Source organism: Gekko japonicus, unplaced genomic scaffold (assembly GCF_001447785.1).
Source record: "Gekko japonicus isolate JY-2015 unplaced genomic scaffold, Gekko_japonicus_V1.1 scaffold275, whole genome shotgun sequence".
Classification (NCBI taxonomy): Eukaryota; Metazoa; Chordata; class Lepidosauria; order Squamata; family Gekkonidae; genus Gekko; species Gekko japonicus.
In genome coordinates this window covers 1,304,406-1,323,097 of record NW_015170895.1, presented here as the reverse complement: position 1 = coordinate 1,323,097, position 18,692 = coordinate 1,304,406, and the positions used below count along the sequence as shown (strand labels likewise).

General features: G+C 59.7%; 1 protein-coding gene across 1 annotated transcript in view; it reads left to right on the top strand.

Annotated features, from left to right (window-relative positions):
• Positions 1 to 18,692, top strand: part of MROH1 (maestro heat-like repeat family member 1) — a 67,353-nt gene that overhangs the window by 36,347 nt on the left and 12,314 nt on the right. The window contains exons 17-33 of the mRNA XM_015418498.1: positions 790 to 866; positions 2,123 to 2,175; positions 2,994 to 3,101; positions 4,004 to 4,123; positions 4,761 to 4,883; positions 5,556 to 5,702; positions 5,849 to 5,875; positions 7,824 to 7,946; positions 8,502 to 8,581; positions 9,084 to 9,219; positions 10,106 to 10,201; positions 10,568 to 10,672; positions 12,477 to 12,612; positions 13,672 to 13,784; positions 14,704 to 14,856; positions 17,829 to 17,983; positions 18,207 to 18,372. Coding sequence (XP_015273984.1) covers positions 790 to 866; positions 2,123 to 2,175; positions 2,994 to 3,101; positions 4,004 to 4,123; positions 4,761 to 4,883; positions 5,556 to 5,702; positions 5,849 to 5,875; positions 7,824 to 7,946; positions 8,502 to 8,581; positions 9,084 to 9,219; positions 10,106 to 10,201; positions 10,568 to 10,672; positions 12,477 to 12,612; positions 13,672 to 13,784; positions 14,704 to 14,856; positions 17,829 to 17,983; positions 18,207 to 18,372 — 1,918 coding nt within the window. The remainder of the gene's footprint in view (positions 1 to 789; positions 867 to 2,122; positions 2,176 to 2,993; positions 3,102 to 4,003; positions 4,124 to 4,760; positions 4,884 to 5,555; positions 5,703 to 5,848; positions 5,876 to 7,823; positions 7,947 to 8,501; positions 8,582 to 9,083; positions 9,220 to 10,105; positions 10,202 to 10,567; positions 10,673 to 12,476; positions 12,613 to 13,671; positions 13,785 to 14,703; positions 14,857 to 17,828; positions 17,984 to 18,206; positions 18,373 to 18,692) is intronic.

The following is an 18,692-nucleotide window of genomic DNA, read 5'->3' as shown; positions in this document are numbered from 1 at the left end:
AGGGGGGGCGGCCTGGCTTCCCCGGCTGGCTGGAGTCGGCGTGGGGTAGAAGGCCGAGTGCGGGGCTGTGATCAGGGTGTGTGTGTGTGTGTGTGGCTCAGTGGGAAGAGCCTCAGCACGGCGTGCAGAAGGTCCCCGGTTCAATCCCCAGTTCAATTCCCAGTGGCATCTCCAGTTTAATCCCCAGCGGCATCTCCAGTTTAAACGGTCAGGCAGGAGGTGCTGGGAAAGGCCTTTCTCTGCCTGAGATCCCGGGGAGCGGCTGCCAGCCCGAGTAGACAAGACTGACCTGGATGGACCAAGCGGGGTCTGATTCAGCATAAGGCGGCTTCCTGGATGCACGCGTGATGTGGAGGAACCCGGTGCGAGTCCCTGGTCTGGCCCTGCAGGCTTGCTGGCGAATCCTGGGCCAGTCGTTCCCTCGGCCGAACCTACCTCACAAGACAGTTGTGAGGACAAAATGGAGGAGGAGGAGGAGGAGAGGGGGAGAAGGTTACAAGCCACTTTGAGGCCTTACTGGGGGGAGGGAGAGAGAGAGATCATGCGGACGTCCAAAGAGAGGGATGAGTGCAGAAGGGACCCGCTCCTGAGCGTGGGCCCACAGAGGAGATCTTCCCACCTGCACCTCTTTCGAGAGCAGCTCGGGGGGTGGAGGTGGAAGAGTCCTATGTCCACTGGGGGGGGGGTCGGTTCCACTGTGGGACCAGGGCCACTGGGAGAGGCGTGCTTGAATCCCCGCTTGCAGGGTGACCTTGGGACAGTCACGTACTCCCCGACTCACACTCGCAGGGCTGTTGGCTTTGGGTCCTCGCTGGGGAGGAAGGCGGGATCTGATTTAAGCAGCCAAGTCCCCTGGAAGCGCCCGAGTAGCCCTGCTGGGAGAAGCCCTCTCCTGTGGTGCCGGGGTGGTGCCGCTTCTTCGTGAGGATTCTGGGCCGAGGAGGAGGAGGCACGGGGGGGGGGGGGGGAGCGAGGCGTGGCCATCGGCCAGTTCTCCAAGCAGCAGGTTGGTCGCCTGTGGAGAGTCCAAAACCTCTGCCAGGTGACTAGGCGGAGGTGGTTGGTGAGCCCTCCTTCCTCTCTGCGGACAGGAAGGGGCCTTATCTGCTCTCTCTCAAGGGCCGTCTGCTGGGCTAGCAGGGCCCAGCCTTCCTCCGCCAGCCCCAGGGGCCGCAGGAGTTGAAGGGGGGGCACCCTCTTGCTTCCCAGCATCCCCCAGAGCAGCAGGTTGAGAACACCAAGGCCCAGAAGTGCATGACCGTTAAAGGGCTAGGACCGTGGTGGTGGCGGCGGGGCGGGGGGGGGGGGCTGGATCTGAGCCCCCCGCTTGCTGAATGCCTGGCCCAGCGTCACTCTCTCAGCCAAGTCTACCTCGCAGGGTGGTTGTAACCAACGCTCCCTCTAAGCTGTCGAGTCCTGTGAGCAAAGATTCTACTCTGTGAGCTACCGGCATTAAAGTTGTGAGCAAGTGATTGGGCTGCTGCATCAATTAGTTTGCTCTGGAGCCCTCCTTCCTGAGCCGAGACAAAAATCTGTGAGCCGGAGGCTAAAAAACTGTGAGCTGGCTCACCCTCACTCGGCTTAGAGGGAACACTGGTTGAGCGGAGGGCAGCGGGTGGTCCTGGGAAGAGCTGCCCTGGGGCGTGCCTGGGAGGGAGGAAGGCGTGCCAGTGCCACCAGAGAGCCTCCGCTCCTCTCACAGCTCCTCCGGTTCAGGGGTAGACTGTGCCTGAGCCTGGAGGCTCCACGGGTCTCCTGTGGTGGATAGCCCTCCCCAGCTCTCCCTCCCCATGAATCTGCCCCATCCTTTTATTATTGAGGTGGCCCGACCTTTAGGGTCTGTTGCTGCGTCCCGGGAGGGTGGCGATCCTTGGGCGTGACACAGAGCAGGGCTCCTCTAGGGCCACTGTGGATCGCCTGCCGACCTCTTCTGCCGGGGGGTGTCCTGGTTGAGGAGGGAAGAATTGCCGCTCTGACCAGATCCCCCAAAGGCACTGCTGAGTCATCCCTCAAGGGGTGGGGGTGCTTCCTGTGGGGAAGGGCGGTTGCCTGGATCGGTCCCCAAGGCCAGGCCGGGCAGGCGGAGACCTCTCTGGCCACCCCGACTTCTTTTGTCTTTCAGCAAACACAAAGGCCTCCCTGTGCCTGGAGGAGTGGGACGACACGCTGCTGAAGGTAAAGGAGGGCATCTCCTTCCGGGCTCCCTTCCTCTCGCGTCGCCTCAGTTCTTCGGACGCCCGTCCTGAAAATAGGGGCTGTGGCCATGGGTACACGCCCCACCCTTTTTACACTGGACATAGAGGCAAAAAAGGCCGTTGCGTTTCTCTTCCCTCTCCCCATCTTCCTTTATGAGAGCCAGTTTGGTGTCGTAGTTGAGTGCGCGGACTCTAACTCTGGGATGAACCGGGTTTGATTCCCCACTCCTCCACTTGCACCTGGCTGGATGACCCTGGGCAAGCCGTAGTTCTGATAAGAGCTGTCCTTGAAAAAGAGCCGTTTCTGTCAAGAGCTCTCTCAGCCCCACCTGCCTCACAGGGTATCTGTCTGTTGTGGGGAGGGGAGGGGAAAAGGAGTCTGTAAGCCGCTCTGACTCCTTTGGGTAGTGAAGGGCCATGGGGCATGAATCCAATATCTTCTTCTTCTGTTATTCTTATTCCTTGGCCACCCCGAGGCCCAGCTGCCTCCTCTCCGGCTGGTTTCCTGCTCTCGATAGGTTTAAAGGAATGCTTATTGTTTTGTCTTGCTGCTCTTAGCAGTCCTCTCTCCAGATTCTGCTTTTGCTCACCTTACTGTCAACGTGCGTTCCTTTTGCCGGAACCTGTGCCCTGCTCACCTCGGCTGGGGCCACCTTTAACTTTGAAAAAGAAACCCTTTTTATCTTCTGTGGCTCCTTAGATTTGGGTCATTCATTAACCACACTGGCATTCTTTTAGGCTTGGGGGTGCGTTTCCTAACCCGGGAGACCCATTCTAGCCATGTGCTTCTGCCCACAGTTCCTTCAGCAGACCCTGGCGACCGTTTCGGACTCCTCTTGGACGTGTCAGCTGATCTTGGAAATGTGCCGGCAGCTGAGCAGCTACAACGGCTCCTTTGCGGAGAAGGTCTCTTGCCGGGACTGAGAGCCGACTTGGCTCTGTGGGGTGGGGGCGGGGGAGGGCGCTGGTCAGCCAGGAGGGAGAGTTGGGGCTGGCCGGGCTGCTGGTGCGGCCTGACTTGTACGGCACGGCAGGGGTGGGGGTCAGATGAGCCCCCCCTCCCAGCTGTGGCTACTTGGGGCAAGAGAAGGCAGACGGCTTCACCAGTTGAACTTCCAGACGCTGAATGTGGAAGGAGTGAGCAGAGAGCTGCACTTTGCTTCCTGGAGATACGTTACAGCTTCCCTGCCCTGAGTGCTCACAGGTAGAAGCTGCTGGGCACTGGGTGCTTAACCTTGGAGCTTGAAGGGAGGCTTGCTTTCTCGGGGTGGGAGGGTCTTTGTGCCAGTGAATTGGCAGCAGCTGATGGCCAGGTTGCGGGGCAGCTGTAGAGGGGTGTCTGCTGGGGACCTATGGAAGGTGCTGGGGGGCACAGAGGGAGGTGCAAACAGGCACCCCCCACAGTCCTGCCCCCCCACGGTGAGTGATGCAGCGGGCAGGTTCTGCGCACTGCAGGGTGGCTGTTGCGGGCAGCTGCCCCAGGTCTGCCCTGGCGTGTTCTCCTTTAAGCAACCACAGCAGCTCGCAAGAAAGAAGAGGCTCCCCATTGCAAAACCCACATCTAGGGAGATCCAGGGCCGCCAGGCTGCTCCGTGCCGGTCCTGCTGGGCGAGGCCTTCAGGCTCCCGGGCCCAGCGCTTTGGCCGCTGCCTGTCCGCATTGCAATCAGCAGAGATGTTTAATGGGATCATTTCCATCAATGCCGCTTATTAGCGCAGGAGGAGTCAAAGCAGTTGGCAGAGGAAGGGCGGTGGGTGCCGCGATCCGGCCTCTGTGGGTTCTGGAGCTGTTGCTGTTTGTGCACGCAGAACTTCCTGTACAAATGTGTCGGGACTGCCTTGGCTGCGTGTGCAAACAGGGATCGGGTGCGGAAGGTGCTTCAGGAGCTCCTGGAAACTGCCAGATACCAGGAGGAGGCCGAGCGGGAGGTGAGGAGTCACGGGGGGTGGGTGGGTTGCATGTGGGTGGTTGGAGGTCTGGGGTCTCCAACCCTCTCGAGACTCCCTGCCACATGCTTGCGTGGAACTTGGAGCCTGGTATCTTTTTTGTTTTATGTTAACAATTTTTTAAATAGTAGCAACATTGATATCGATGCAGTATGTTTGCGGTATTTATTTATTTATTTAATTGCATTTATATCCCGCCCTCCCCGCATACATTAACTCAACCCAGAATAAACAAATCAACCAGTCTTAACTTCAAATACAGAATTCAAAAATAAATCATTTTTTTATATTGTGGATTGTCTGGAATAATTTCTTTTTCCAGCTCAGAACTTATAACAGGATACCATATAGCAACCACTTTTTTGGTACTTTTCTGGTGAAGCATTAGTTAAGTGAAACAAAATTTTATGCATTATAAAGTGCTCCCATATTCGATGATACCACTGAGAAAGCGACAGAGCCTGGTGTCTGATGTCCCCCGTGCTGGGTTCTGGGAGCTGCTCAGCCCCACAAAGGTGGGGGGGGGCACAGGGACTGGTACGCGAGGGCAGCCGGGCAGCCACTGAGCCGTCCGTGGCCTTCCCTCTGCGTCTCCTTGCAGCGAATCCTTTCCTTGCAGGGACTGGCCTGCTGTTTGGGCCTGTGTGCCGTCACCTACCTGGACGAGACCCTGGCCACGCTGGAGGTGTTTGTGAAGTCGGATGTCTTCCGGAAGTCCACGGGCCTCTTCAGTATCTTCAAGGTGGGGTGACCCTGGGGGATTTCTGCGGGGCCCTCAGCAGAACCTCTCCTCTCTGGAGCTGGTGGGCAGTGCTCCCTCTAAGCTGTGGAGAATATTTTGAGCAAAAATTCAGCTTTGTGAGCTCCTGGCATTAAAGTTGTGAGCGAGCGATCTGGCTCCTGCATAAATGAGTTGGCTCTGGAACCCCATCCTTCCTGAACAAAGACGAAAATCTGTGAGCTGGAGGCTAAAAAACTGTGAGCTAGCTCACACTAACTCAGCTTAGAGGGAACACTGCTGGTGGGTCTCTCCCCTGGGTCTGAGGCCGGGCCCCCTCCCTGGAAGGAGCCAAATGGGGGGAGGAGAAGAAAAGGAAGAGATTGGATTTATGCCCCGCCCTTCACTACCCAAAAGAGTCTCAGAGCGGCTTCCAAACTCCTTTCCCTTTCCCTCCCCACAACAGACACCCTGTGAGGTAGGCGGGGCTGAGAGAGCTCTTTCAAGGAATGTCCTTGAGATAACAGCTCTGACAGAACTATGGCTTGCCCAAGGCCATCCAGCAGGTGCAAGTGGAGGAGTGGGGACTCAAACCCGGTTCTCCCAGATTAGAGTCCTCGCACTTAACCACGACACCAGACTGGCTCTTTGGGAGGATGGGGAGTGAGCCCTTCCGCCGTCTCCTGCTTTGCTCAGGATCGCAGCGACAACGAAGTGGAGAAGGTGAAGAGCACCCTCATCCTGTGCTACGGCTACGTGGCCCGGTACGCCCCCCACGAGCTGGTGCTGGCCCGGATAGACGCCGACATTCTCCGGAACATCTTCCTCTACTTCAACACCAAGGTGAAGCTGGGAAAGGCGGGCTGGGTCTGGGAGTCACTCCGGACCACCGACTGAGCTGTGGGTTGGTGCCGCTGGGCGGGGGGCGTCTTGAGGCGGCCCTCTCCATTCCAGGATTGTTAACGCCTGTCTCCTTTCGTTTTGTTCAGGTTCTGGGCATAAAGGTAGAGACGAAGGTACAGCACTAGGGCCCTCCACTCGCACTCTGCTCTCTCCCTCTTGGCCTGCTGTCCTCTTCTCTGTCTCTGCGGGAGGGGGGCAGAGCTCTGGGAGGGAGCAGTGGCGGACCCCAGGGGGCGGGGCGGGGAAGGCAGCGGGGAGCTCAACTGCCTGTCTCTGGCCGTGTATCCCCCCCCCCACCACCACCCTAGAGGCATGGAGCAGGACTGGCGTTTTAGCACAGAGAGACCAGAATAGACCCCCGGCCAATTCTACTTAAAGGGGAGGGGAAGAGGGGTTGTGGGGACTGGCGCTCGGAAGACCCTAACCCACCTTCTGAAGCACCCCACTCCCCTCTCTGCTCTTCCCCTGAAGTAGAATGGCCGTGACTCTCTGAGAGGGGCTCCTATTGAAATGGGAGCCTTTTAGGTGCCTCTAGCTCTGGTGGGGGGGTGTGTGTGTGGGATTTGACCCCGAGGCTCCAGGGCTTTAGGTTAACAGAAGGCAGTGCCACGTGTTGGGGGTGGTGGGGGTGGAGGAGGGGGGGTCTCAAAGGCGTTGAGGAAGGTTCCGGCTGTGATGCATTCCCTTAAGAAAACAGCTGCTCTGTGAGGAAGCGGAAAGCTGTGCTGTGACCAATGCGCCCTCTAAACTGTGGAGTCTTGTGAGCAAAAATCCTACTTTGTGAGCTGCTGGGATTAAAGTTTGAGCGAGTGATTTGGCTGCTGCATAAATTAGCTTGCTCGGGAGCCATCCCTTCCTGAGTGAAGACAAAAACGTGTGAGCCGGAGGCTAAAAAACTGTGAGCTAGCTCACACTAAGTCAGCTTAGAGGGAACACTGGCTGTGACTCGCCCGTGGGGGCACGGCAGTGGGGTCGGGGGGGCCCTGTTGCTGTGCCGCCAGGCGGATGGACCGGGCACGTACCCTGGGCCTCCTCGCAAGGGTGTGGGGTGCAGCCTCTACCTAGGCCCGCTTTGAAGCACCCTTGACTTCCTCAACGACTTGTCACGGGATTTTCGGACTGTGAGCTCCCCAGTCAAAGTTCCCTCGGTTGGCCGGCTGTTTGCCCTTCAGGGATCTGCCCTTCCAGGGAACTCTGACTCTGGAGAGCTCCGGCCCCGAAGACCTTGTGGGTCTCCAAGGTGTCGCTGGGCTCAAGTCTCGTTGCCCGGAGCGGACGGAGCCCTCCAGACCGAGCCCAGCCGGGTGGAAGTGTTCCCGCAGGCCGGAGCAGAGGAGGGGAGGGGGGGGCGAACTCCTGCTGGCCCGGCCGGGGCCTCGCGGGGGGTTCCAGGGTGAGCTGCTGGGTGCCCAGGGGCTGCAGGCCGCGTGGGCCAGGGCTTCCGGCAGTGCTTGGCCAGGAAAGGGCGCATCCTCCCCAAAGGAGGGACTGGGTGCGGGTGTGTGGGTGTGTGTGTGACTCCTCAGGTGGCCTCACGATCCGAGGGGAGGGCGCGGCAGGGCTGTCGGGGAGCAGAGAGGGCCTTCCGATTCTACTAACTCCTCTTTCTTCTGGGCTGTGGCTGGCACTAACGACTGGGGGGGGGATTTCGGGGGGGGATTTTCTTCACATGCCGATGGGAAAGCCAAGTGTGTGTGGGGGGAGCTCTTCTCTCTGTGGGTCCTCCGGTGGCCCTTTGAGCTGTGACCCCCAAGGAGGGGGGGCCCCGTAGGGCATCCAGCCTTGCTCTGGGAGCGTCGGAAAGGGGCCGTGCCCGTGAGCGGAGGGTCTGGGAGCAGTGCCCCTCTCGGGGGCCAGGACTCTCTCCTGTTCCAGGCCAGGATCTGGCCTCTCGCCTGGCGGGCCAAAGGGACAGGCTCTGTGTCGGGGGCCAGTCCGGACCAGGGGTCTCCGGCACCCCGCGTGGCCTCATCCCTGCAGGCGAGAGGCTGTCTTGGCCGGGAGGGCCGGCGGGCTCTTCTGGTTGGCGTGAGTGGGCTCCCCCTCCCCCCCCCTCCGCAGGACCTGTCGCTGAAGCTGTGCCTCATCCAGAGCATCTGCATGGTCTGCCAGGCGATCTGCAACAGCGCCCAGTCCGGGGACTTCACCTTCTCCCACAAGGCTGAGCTGGTGGCGCAGATGATGGTAAGGACCGGCTGGCACCTGCCGGCCTGGGATGGCACACCCGCCGGCAGCCTCCTTGCCTGAGTCAGGCAGCGCTCGACAGACAGCCCCAGGGGAGGAGGGGCTTCCGCTCCCGGTCTGTCCCCCGCTCTGAGAAGGGGGAATGGGAGCAGCTCTCTAAGCCTGCACGGAGCGGGCACCCGAGGCAGCCGCTTCCAGCCAAGGAAGGCCAGGAAAAGGCATCTGGACCACACGGCCCACCCACTGGTTGGACTGCTGACCCACCCCTGCTTGCTTGCTTGCTTGCTTGCTTGCTCAGCAGCAGCAGCCTTGGAACTGGCCTCTCTTTGGCCAGTGCCGTGGGGAGGAGAGTCTCTACCTTTGCCTGGCAGGTTGGGTTCCTGGCCGTGGCCCGTGGCCCGTGGCTGCTGGGCATGAGTCCTGCGTGGCCGTCTCCTTCTCTCCCTCTCCGGCCTTTACACTGAGGGCTGTGCCAGCCCAGTCCCTCACGCAGGAGGGGCACTGCCCCGGAGTGGCCCGGAGAGGCTCTTAGGCGGGTCTCCTTCTCTTGCCCAGGACTTCATCAAGGCGGAAGCTCCCGACTCCTTGAGGACTCCCGTCCGCCAGAGAGCCATGGCTACCTGCGTGTACCTGGTGTATCCTTTCCCTCTTCGGCATGGCCGGCCTCAAGGGCAAGAGCGAGAGAGGCCCCTGGTGGGCCGGGGGTTCAGTTGCAGACGTTTCCCTTCCTACGGATTTGTGGAGGTCCCGGTCCCCCCTCTGTGAGTGGCTGGCTTGGCCGTTTCTGCCCGCCCCCTTGGATATGAGGCAGACTGATGGGGGGCCAGTCTGCTCTTAAAGCCATTCGCCCCTTGGCCTCCCCCCCCCCCGTCCCGAGCTCTGCAGGGGGATCCGTGTGTGAAAGGGCGGAGTGGGGAGGGGGGGGGATGCCAAGTGCGGACTGGAGAGAGCCACACTGGAAATCCTTGCTCAGCCTTCACGGTTGCTCTGCAGCGTGGTGGGGGTGGAAGGGAAGAGTCTCGCGTGCCCCTCCAGCGCCCAGCGGAGAGGAGGGTGGCGGGTGAAGGCAGGAGGCCTCCCTCCTCCTGCCGGCGGCATCCCCCAGCTGTGGCCGGTTCCTTGACTTTCCGTGTGCAGCTTCCTGGAGCCCCCCCTGAGTGATGCGGAGACGGCCGAGCTGCTGGACACCTGCCTGGGCAGCGTGCTCGCCCTCCCTGAGGCAGAAGCCCTGAGGGAGAAGGACAGGCCGGGCCCAGAGGCCAGGCCGAAGGAGGTACGGAGCGGGGCTGTGGCTGGCGGGGAGGAAGGGCCCCCTCTGGCCGGCAGCCTCCAGGGGGCCCCCACCCCCACCCTGAAGCGGCCCAGGCGTCCACACTCTGCTTCCTGCGGTGCGCTGCCAGGCTGCAGATCCTTGGCTCTTGGGTCCAGTCCCCTTGTCGCAGAGCCGCCTGGGAATGTCTCAAGGGGCTTCTCCTCAGATAACCACACGCACCCCGCCAAATTGGTAGCCGTTTGCAGGCCTGAGCTGTAGAAAGGAGATCGGTGCTGCCAGGCCACATTCTGGCTATCTAAGCCCCCCCCCCCCCCCGTGCATGAGGTACTCCCGAGCCAGTGGGCGGCTGCCAAGAGGGGCACCGTGGGGGGGACGGCAGTGTGGTTCCTCCCTGGGAGCGTTGGCTTGCTGGCCATCTCGGGCTGCCCTGGGGGCTTTGACTTGGGGGCTTCAGGAAAAAAATGGAAAAAAACATTTTTTTCCTGAATTTTTCCGCCCCCCCCCCCGGGCCTTCACATCTCTCCTGTGCTGCCCGGATGCCCTCCTGTTGAGCCCCAGCCCGGCCCTGGGGGGAGGAGGGGGCCTGGCTCCCCCAGCGGTGGTGTGGCCGTCTTAGCCTCTTGCAGCAAGATCTCCCCGGTGTCTTGTAAGGACTTCCGCGAAGACCCGAAGCAGCCTTTGCTTGGCCGCGGCTTCTTCCCGGGTGGGGGGGGCTTCCTCGCCCCTCCAGGTCGGGGAAGTGGTCGCCTGGGAGGGAAGGCGTTTTATTCCAGCCAGGAGCCCGCACCGCTGGGCAGGGGGAGGAAGAGCCAGTCACACATTCCTTCCCCCCTCTCTGCTGCACGCCTTCAGCGTCTCCTCCTTCCCTTCCTTTCCCCCGCGCCAGACTCTCTGGAGAGAGACCCTCGGGGCCCTCGAGGACCTGCTGAAGGGCATCCTGCAAAGGCGCATGACCCCCCCGGGGCTGCAGACCCTCTTTGAGGTGGGTGCCGCTGCGGTGTCTTGGGGTGGGAGGGCACACACCCCTTGGGAACGGGGGGGGGGCTGGTCTGGCCCACGGGGGTGCATCCCTGGGGCTCGTATTCTGTGGCCGAGTCTACAGCACATAGGTGAATGCCTCCAGCTGTCTGGGTGAGGTGGCATATGCCCCGCGTGTGGCAACCCTGGAGGCCCCTGGCCAGCCGTGTGCCCTCTGCTTTCTTCTCTGGCTGGCTTCCTTGCTCTGTGGGAGAGCCCTGGGAGGAGGAAGCCCCCAGTGGTCTGGCCGGAGTCTCCTGGCCCCAGGCGGGTTCTGCTGCCCATGTGAGGGAGGGAGGGGGTGGCTGCCTCACGTGAATTCTCTCCGCAGCATCTGGGCCCCTGGATCAGGTCCACCAAGGAGCACGAGCGGGAGCGGGCCGTGGAGGTGGCCGCCGTCGTCCTGGAGTTCTACCGGGAGAAGCTGAACGTCAGTGTGAGTCTGGGGCAGGCCCTGTGGCTCTGCTTGCTCTTGTGACTTGGGGCCGTAGGCTCACCCAGGGCGGGGGCAGAAATGGCACTCTGGGGCTGCAGGTCCCTTGCAGCAGGCGGGGTACCCCACCTGGCCTGGCCGGCAGAGGAGGAGTCAGGGGCGGGGGCTTTCTTGGCCTTGGGGGGGCATTTGCGGGGCTGCCCTGCAGAGCTTGGGCGAGGCCAGGCGGCCCTCGTCGGGGGGGGCCTTCCCTGCCCAAAGCCATCTGCTCAGGCCCTGCCCCCCCCCCCGGCCCTGCTCACGTTCGGTTCTTCTGGCCACACGGGGGATAGTTCAGCACACGTTTCTGTCGCTACAAGTCACGAGAGAATCACGGGATAAGAGCCGCAAAACAATGCAGAATATACCGTGATGGAATTACTAGGAATATATTAATCACAATTCCTTTGCTGCATAAATAACATCAGCTGAGAAAGCCCAATTATGAATCACCGTTGAAGTGCATTTCACAACATCCACAAGTTAGAAAGTCCGGCACAAAATCATTCAGTCCTTCATCAAATTACAGTTCATATTGAGGATCCTCCTGCGTTCTTCTTTAGAGTCTTCAGTTGCAATCCAACTGTCTTACCACTAACTTCCACTTTCACATCCCACAAAATATCATGTAATCTGACACACAAGACCCAACGTATTGTCACGTCTCACGTGCCCTTGCAAGGTGTTTGACAAAGCATTCTGCGAAACTGATTTAAATGCTAGCGGCTCCCTATAGGCACCAGGTATAGACAGGAGGTCTCAGGCTGGGGCAAGGGATGCTCTCTATTCTTGGTGCTGGTGGGGGGGCAACAGTGGGAGGGGTTTCTGGTGTCCTGGCCTGACTGCTGGACCTCCTGATGGCCCCTGGTATTTCTGGCCACTGTGTGACACAGAGTGTTGGGCTGGATGGGCCATTGGCCTGATCCAACACTGGCTTCTCTTATGTTCTTATGTTCATAAGCCGGAACATGCAGTTGTGAGAACTGGAGTTTGGAAGGTTCCTAATGCCTTGGTTGAAAATTACTGTCTGCCTTTGGGAAACAGAAGAGGCAGTGTCCTCACATATGGGAAATTTTGAAAGGGCAAATCACATCTCAATGAGTGGACCTCGTGAGTTGGTATACATGTAAAGATATTAGCAGCACAAGATACTTTAAAGTTGCAACTGAAGACTCTGAAGAAGTAGGAAGAACACAGAAGGATCCTTTATATGAACTGTAATTTGATAAGGGACTGAATGATTTTGTACCAGACTTTATAACTTGTGGATGTTGTGAAATGCACTTTAACGGTGATTCATAATTGGGCTTTCTCAGTTGATGTTATTTATGCAGCAAAGGAATTGTGACTAATATATTCCTAGTAATTTCATGATGGTATATTTTGTATTTCACATTTCTGCATCTGCTGCAATAGAAGGTCTTGCTGGCTGTGCTGCAGGAAAAGGGTTTCCTTTTTTCCAATTGAATGAACTCAGGTTTGACAAAGTTTGAAAATAAAGTGCATAGCCAGAAAGCGGAGAAAGGACATCTTGGGCATATAGAGCTGTTCATCCCCAATTTCGTAGCTATCTAAATGTATAGTTGCAAAGAAATACCAACTGATGGGTGGTAAATAGTTATTGCTGAAGAAAATGGGCACACAGCAACACATATCAGTCTGAGGGACATGTTTATATTGTTCCTTTTGGGAAACGAATTAGGTTGTTTTTTTTAACAAAGCCCCTGCTGCTCACAAAACCCTCTCTGGCTCCCGTCTCCCCGCTCAGACGGTGGTCCCTTTCTACAACCTTGGCCTCCTGATGGCGCTCTTCTCTCCCCGCTGCACGGACTCCCTGGCCAGCATCCGCTGGCGTGCGGTCGACTGCGTCTACGCCCTCCTCTACATCCAGCTGTGCTACGAAGGTACCAAGGAGGGTGGGGGCGGCTGTTGCTGACTCCCCCCCCTTCCTGAGCCCCCCACCAACGCTCCCTCTAAGCTGTAGAGTCTTGTGAGCAAGATTGTGCTTTGTGAGCTACTGGCATTAAGGTTGTGAGCGAGCGACTTGGCTGCTGCATCAATTAGTTTGCTCCGGAGCCATCTTTCCGGAGCCGAGACAAAAATGCGTGAGCTGGAGGCTAAAAAACTATGAGCTAGCTCACACTAATTCAGCTTAGAGGGAACACTGCTTGTAAGCAGTGCTCCCTCTAAGGCTGTGGAGAGTCTAGTGAGCAAAAATTCTGCTTTGTGAGCTACTGGCATTAAGGTTGTGAGCGAGCGATTTGGCTGCTGCACAAACTAGTTTGCTCTCGAGCCCCATCCTTCCCGAGCCGAGACAAAAAGGTGTGAGCCGGAGGCTAAAGTGCTGTGAGCTAGCTCACACTAATTCAGCTTAGAGGGAACATTGCACCCCACCCCAAAGAGCTGCCAGTGCCCATGCAGGGCTTGGCTGCACAGGATAAACTGGGAGGTCTCTTCCAGGCCGGGAAACGGGCGGCAGGGCTCCTTTTGCTTTCACCCTGGGGGTGAGTGGCTGCAGCCTTCCTCTCCAGGTGTCGAGCATTCCCGTGGTGTGCTACAAGGGGGGACGGGGTGGAAATAATGCCCCCCCCCCCAGAACACTGGGTGTTGCCTTCCCCCTTCCCTATGGCCGAGCCTTCCCCGTGGCCAGCAGAGGGCACCCTCTTCCCGTCCTTGGATGGTTCCGGCTGGTCAGCCACACTGGTCTGAAGCAGCAGAATGAATGGAGAGTCCGGTGGCACCTTCAGCCTTGGCTGGTCTTAAAGGTGCCACTGGACTCTCAGCTTGCTCTCATCCTTGGACGGGTCGAGGCCCAAGCGTGGCCCAAGCGTGCCGGGGAGGCGGGGGGTGGTGGGCTTTGTGTGGGGAGTGCTGGAGCAGGGGCAGAGTGGGGGTGCCCTGGCCCCGAGGTCAAGCGGCTGCTCTCTGGACACGGCCTGTGCTGCTGCTCTCCCCCCACGCAGGGTTTTCTCGGGACCACCGAGACGAGTCTGTGGAGAGGCTGACCGCCCTGAAGCCCGGCCTACGGGACCCAGATGTCAACGTCCTCTTCCAGGCCTGCTGCAGCATCGCCAAGGTCAGGCCGCAGCTGCCCGGCCTCCACAGCAGCCCCAGGGGAGTGGGCCGGGTTTTTTTTTTGCCGACTCCGGGTTCGGAGGTGCCTGGAGCTGTGTGGGTGGGGTTAGGGAGGGGGGCGGAGCTCCCCTTCACCGGCAGCTTTCAGGAAGAGGCTGGACGAATATCTGTCAGAGATGCTTTAGACTGGCCCTGCATTGGGCAGGGGGTTGGACTAGATGGTGGTCTGTATGGCCGCTTCCGACTCTGCCATTCTATGGTTCTGTAGCCTTCCCTTCCAAAGCAGCTGTTTCCTCCAGGAGAGGTGGTATAGATGTTTTAAAATAAAGAAATAATAAATAAGCGTAGTCTGGAGAATCAGTCACAATTCCCGGAGATCTCCAGCCCCCGCCTGGAGTTTGGCAAACCTTTGTGGGGCGCTGCTCACCCCGGCAGCGGGGGGGGGGCTCCTGTGCAGGTGGGGAGGGGGCTGGTGTCTCCCTCCCCCTCTCCGTCTGGGAGCGTCCCTACCAGGGCCTTCCCCGTCAACAAGTCCCCGTCTGGGTCTGGGTGGGGGGTTGCGGAGCCCCCTGGCAGCCCCTCGTTCTCTGGGACCAGGGCTGGCGAAAGGCCTGTGCCCGGAGCAGCCTCTCACCTACCCACTGGGGGATCCCTCCTGGGTCCTTGGAGGGAGCTGGAGACCCTGTGCTGGGGTATAAAGCGGGGGGGGGATTTGGAGCTGTTCCCCCCCCTTCCCTGTGCTGCGTGAGTCGTACACCCGTCTTGTTTGGTACCGCTTGAAAGTGGGCATGGGCCTTTGGGCAGTGCCTGCTGGGGAGGGGGGAGGAGTTGGGCTTCTGGGGCTGTAGGGGGGGCTTCTCGGCCGACCAACTTACCCACCCACCCAGCCTCTCCCCTCTCTTCCCCCCCCCCACCGCCAGGTCATTGCCAAGCGCCTGCCCCCCGACCAGCTGCTGAGCCTCCTGCTCTCCATGCTGGAGGGGCTGGCGGATCCCGACCGGAACTGCTCCCGTGCGGCCGCCGTGATGATCAACTCCCTCTTGAAGGAGCGGGGTGCCGTCCTGCTGGAGAAGGTCCGTTTCTCTGTCTCTGCTGGCGCTTCCTCTCTCTTCTGCTCACATTCGGGGGGGGGGGCGGCACGTGCACTCCAGCCCTGTGCGTCTCCTGGGCTTATTCTGATGGGCCCGCTTCTCTCTCCCGGATGGGACCCGAAGCGCCATACAAGATCATGCTCTCTCCACCCCCCCCCCACCAACCCTATGGGGTAGGTGAGGCTGAGAGAGAGAGAGCGGGGCTGGCTCCAGGGCAACCTACTGAGCTTCTCTGGCATGAGTGGCAGCTGGACCCAGTGGTGGACTACTGGTGGCTGCTCTGACCTCGACACCATGCTGGCCTTGTGGGTGTTAGACGAACGTGAGAAAGAGACCTGCTGGGTCAGACCAGGGAGGGTTCCTCTAGCCCAGCCTCCCGTCTCACGCAGTGGCCAGCCAGTTCCTCTGAACGGCCAACAACAGAGCAGAGAGGCCGAGGCCTTCCCCTGATAAGGACACCAGAAGAGCCCTGCTGGGCCAGACCAGGGAGGGTTCCTCTAGCCCAGCCTCCCGTCTCACGCAGTGGCTAGCCAGTTCCTCTGAACGGCCAGCAAAAGGGCAGAGAGGCCGAGGCCTTCCCCTGATAAGGACACCAGAAGAGCCCTGCTGGGCCAGACCACGGAGGGTCCCTCTAGTCTAGTCTCCCATCTCACACAGGGGCCAGCCAGTCCCTCTGGAGGGCCAGCAACAGGGCAGAGAGGCCGAGGCCTTTATAAGACCATAAGCCCTGCTGGGTCAGACCAGTGAGGGTCCATCTAGCCCAGCCTCCCATCTCACGCAGTGGCCAGCCAGTTCCTCTGGAGGGACAACTGCAGGGCAGAGAGGTTGAGGACTTCCCTCCTGGCACTGGGAATGAGAGGCTTACACCTCTGAATGTGGAGGTTCCCTTCGGTCACCAGGGCTACGTAGTCCCTCTGCACCTCTCCTAGAATCTAACCCCCTTTAAATCCATCAATGCCCACGGCTGTCACTATATCCACTGGCAAGGAATTCCATAGTATAATTACTTATTAAGTTTTGTCTGTCCCGAAGTTCAGCTGTTATGGGTGTTTGAAATGGGCCTTGGTTAGGGTAGTCTTAAATATTTTTCCAGGCGTCCTGGAGGGATTTGTTCTCCCTTTTAACTTCCTTCTGACTAGTTCCCTCTTTTGAAATCAGTGTTATTGTTTTGGACCTTGGGGGCAACTTCCTACGGACATGAATGCTGAACACTATTGCCAGCCGGTGCCACGGCCCCATCATCTCTGGCCAGGCCTTGGGCCCCCGCTCAGAATCAAGTCCTGTAGTTGGCTCTGTGACCATTGGTTTGAGTGCACAGTCATTTGTGATGTCTAGGAATCGCAAGTCTACAGCATGACTCGAGCACGTGTTGACTCAGTCATTGGGAAGGCAGTTGAAATCGCCCAGTATCACCTCCCTCATTTCCTTCCCCATTTGACATCTGCGTCCTCATTTTGATTGGGGGTGGGTGATAATACACCAGCCAGTTTGGTGCGGTGGTTAGGAGCATGGACTCTAATCTGGGAGAAACGGGTTTGATCCCCCACTCCTCCACATGCAGCCGCTGGTGTGACCTTGGGTCAGCCACACATTCTCTCAGAGCTCTTCTCTCAAGGGCAGTTTCTGTCAGAGCTCTCTCAGTCCCACCTCCCTCACAGGGTGTCTGTTGTGGGGAGGGGGAGGGAAAGGAGATTGTGAGCCGCTCTGAGACTCCTTTGGGTAGTGAAGGGCAGGGTATATCCAATCTCTTCTTTCCTCTCTTCTTCTGTTTATTGAGAACCAGTTTGGTGTAGTGGTTAGGAGCGCGGACTCTAATCTGGGAGAACCAGGTTTGATTTCCCACTCCACATGCAGCTGCTGGTGTGACCTTGGGTCAGTCACAAGTTCTCTCAGAGCCGTTCTCTCAGGAGCCGTCCTCAAGAGAGCTCTCTCAGCCCCGAGGGCAGTTCTCGAGAGAGCTCTCTCAGCCTCACCTGCCTCAAAGGGTGTCTGTTGTGGGGAGGAAAAGGGAAAAGAGATTGTGAGCCGCTCTGAGACTCCTTTGGGTAGTGAAGGGTGGGGTATAATGCCAATCTCCCCCCCCCATATCTCACCCCTCAGTAATTCCATGGGGGGTTGAGCCCCTTCTCCCAATGTTTCTAGCTTGTTTGACTCCATGCCGTCTTTATTACACCAAGCAAAATGGCCCCCAACCAATCCCTCTCTCACACAGCAAGGCTGCCCCTCCCTCCGGGGGGGGGGCTAATCAAAAGCTGGTCTGCCAAGCAGATCCAGGGCCGCTGGTGTGGAGAAAGCCCTCCTCTCCTCTCCTGGGAGCCAGGGGGCTCTCGGGCAGGCAGAGCGAGGCCGTCCTCTGGGTGTTTTTTTTTGGGGGGGGGCAGAATGCCAGGGGGCTCCAGGCAAGAGCAGCGGGTTCTGGGGCTGCTGAGAGGGCTGACCCTGGAGAGCACAAGAAGTGGGTCTTCAGTGGTGAAACTGTGGTGGATCCGTGGGGCTGGGCGAGGAGATCCCAGGGAGGGGGAGGGGGGCACGATGGGAAGAGGAGCTCTGGGACGATGCGGCTGACTGCAAAATGGTTGGGGGGGGGGAGGTTGGGACTCAGGGTCTCCGGGCCCAGCCAGAGGAGCCTCCCTACCCCTCGGGCTGAGGGGCCGGAAGGGAAAGGGGGTGAGCCCGGCCCAGAAGGTTCCCCAAAGGAGGCAGGAAGGGTCTTTTCTCCGGGCAAAGGAGTGGCCAGCCCAGGGCAGCTTTCCCCCCTCTGGGCCAGCGTGAGGCGCTCTCTGATTAGGCACGGCTTCCTCCAGACACGAGGAGCGCGCCCCCTTCCAGAGAGAGGCTGGGCTGGGCCTCCTGCTGCTGCTGGGGCCCTGGCGTGCTCCCGCCAGGCATCTGATGGGCGCTGGCAGAGCTTGTGTGCGGAGCGGGTCCCCCTGACACTGCTCCCCTCCCCGTAGGTGCCCGAGATCCTGGGGGTGGTGCACGCCAAGCTGTATGAGGTGGATGAGGAGCACGTGCAGAAGGCTGCCCAGCAGACCGTCTACATCCTGGCCTCCCAGCACAAGGCCGCCGTCGTCTCCAGCCTCCTGGCCAACCCCCTGCCGCTGGACAGGTATGAGGCCCTGGGGGGGAGTGGGGAGGGGTGGACACCGGCCTCTGCCGGTGAGTGGGACTCTTGCGCGGGGAGGGGGGGATCGTGTCCCTTGGATGCTTTTTGCCTGCAGCGTCACGCTGGGGCTCTACCCTTGGTCCCGCCTGCGGGGCTGCCCTCAGAGAGGCTGCCGGCGTGCCACGTGGGGCGGCCCTGACGGGGCTCTCCTGCCCGCCTCCTGCAGCTGCACGAGCACCATGTGGCGGGCGCTGGCTCCGGACTCCGCCCTGGCCTCCCAGGTCATGGAGCTGCTGCTGGAGAAGATCAACCGGGACGTCCCCTACAAGGAGAACAAGTCCTTCCTCCGGGGGAGCAGCGCCGAGCGCGTGGCCACCCTCCTCCCCCTCGCCGTAAGTATCCTGGGGGGAAGGGGGGGTGCTGCTTCCTCCACCCCCCCACACACACCTGGGCTGCCGCTCCCCTTTCCTCCGCTGCGGCGGCACCTGTGCCAGGGCTCGGCCTCCCTGCCACCGCCGCACAAGAATGCCTCCGAGTGCTAATCCGCCGGCTCATAAAGAGCCTCTCAGGTGTCCGTTCTCCTGGGAGATCTCTTTGCCCTTTATCCCCCCAAGAAAATAAGCCCCGCTTGGCAGCCCTCGGAGCAAGAAGGCAGCTGTGAAAATTTCCCCCTTCACTGGAGCAGAGGGCAGCGGGTCCCTCCTCCTGAAAG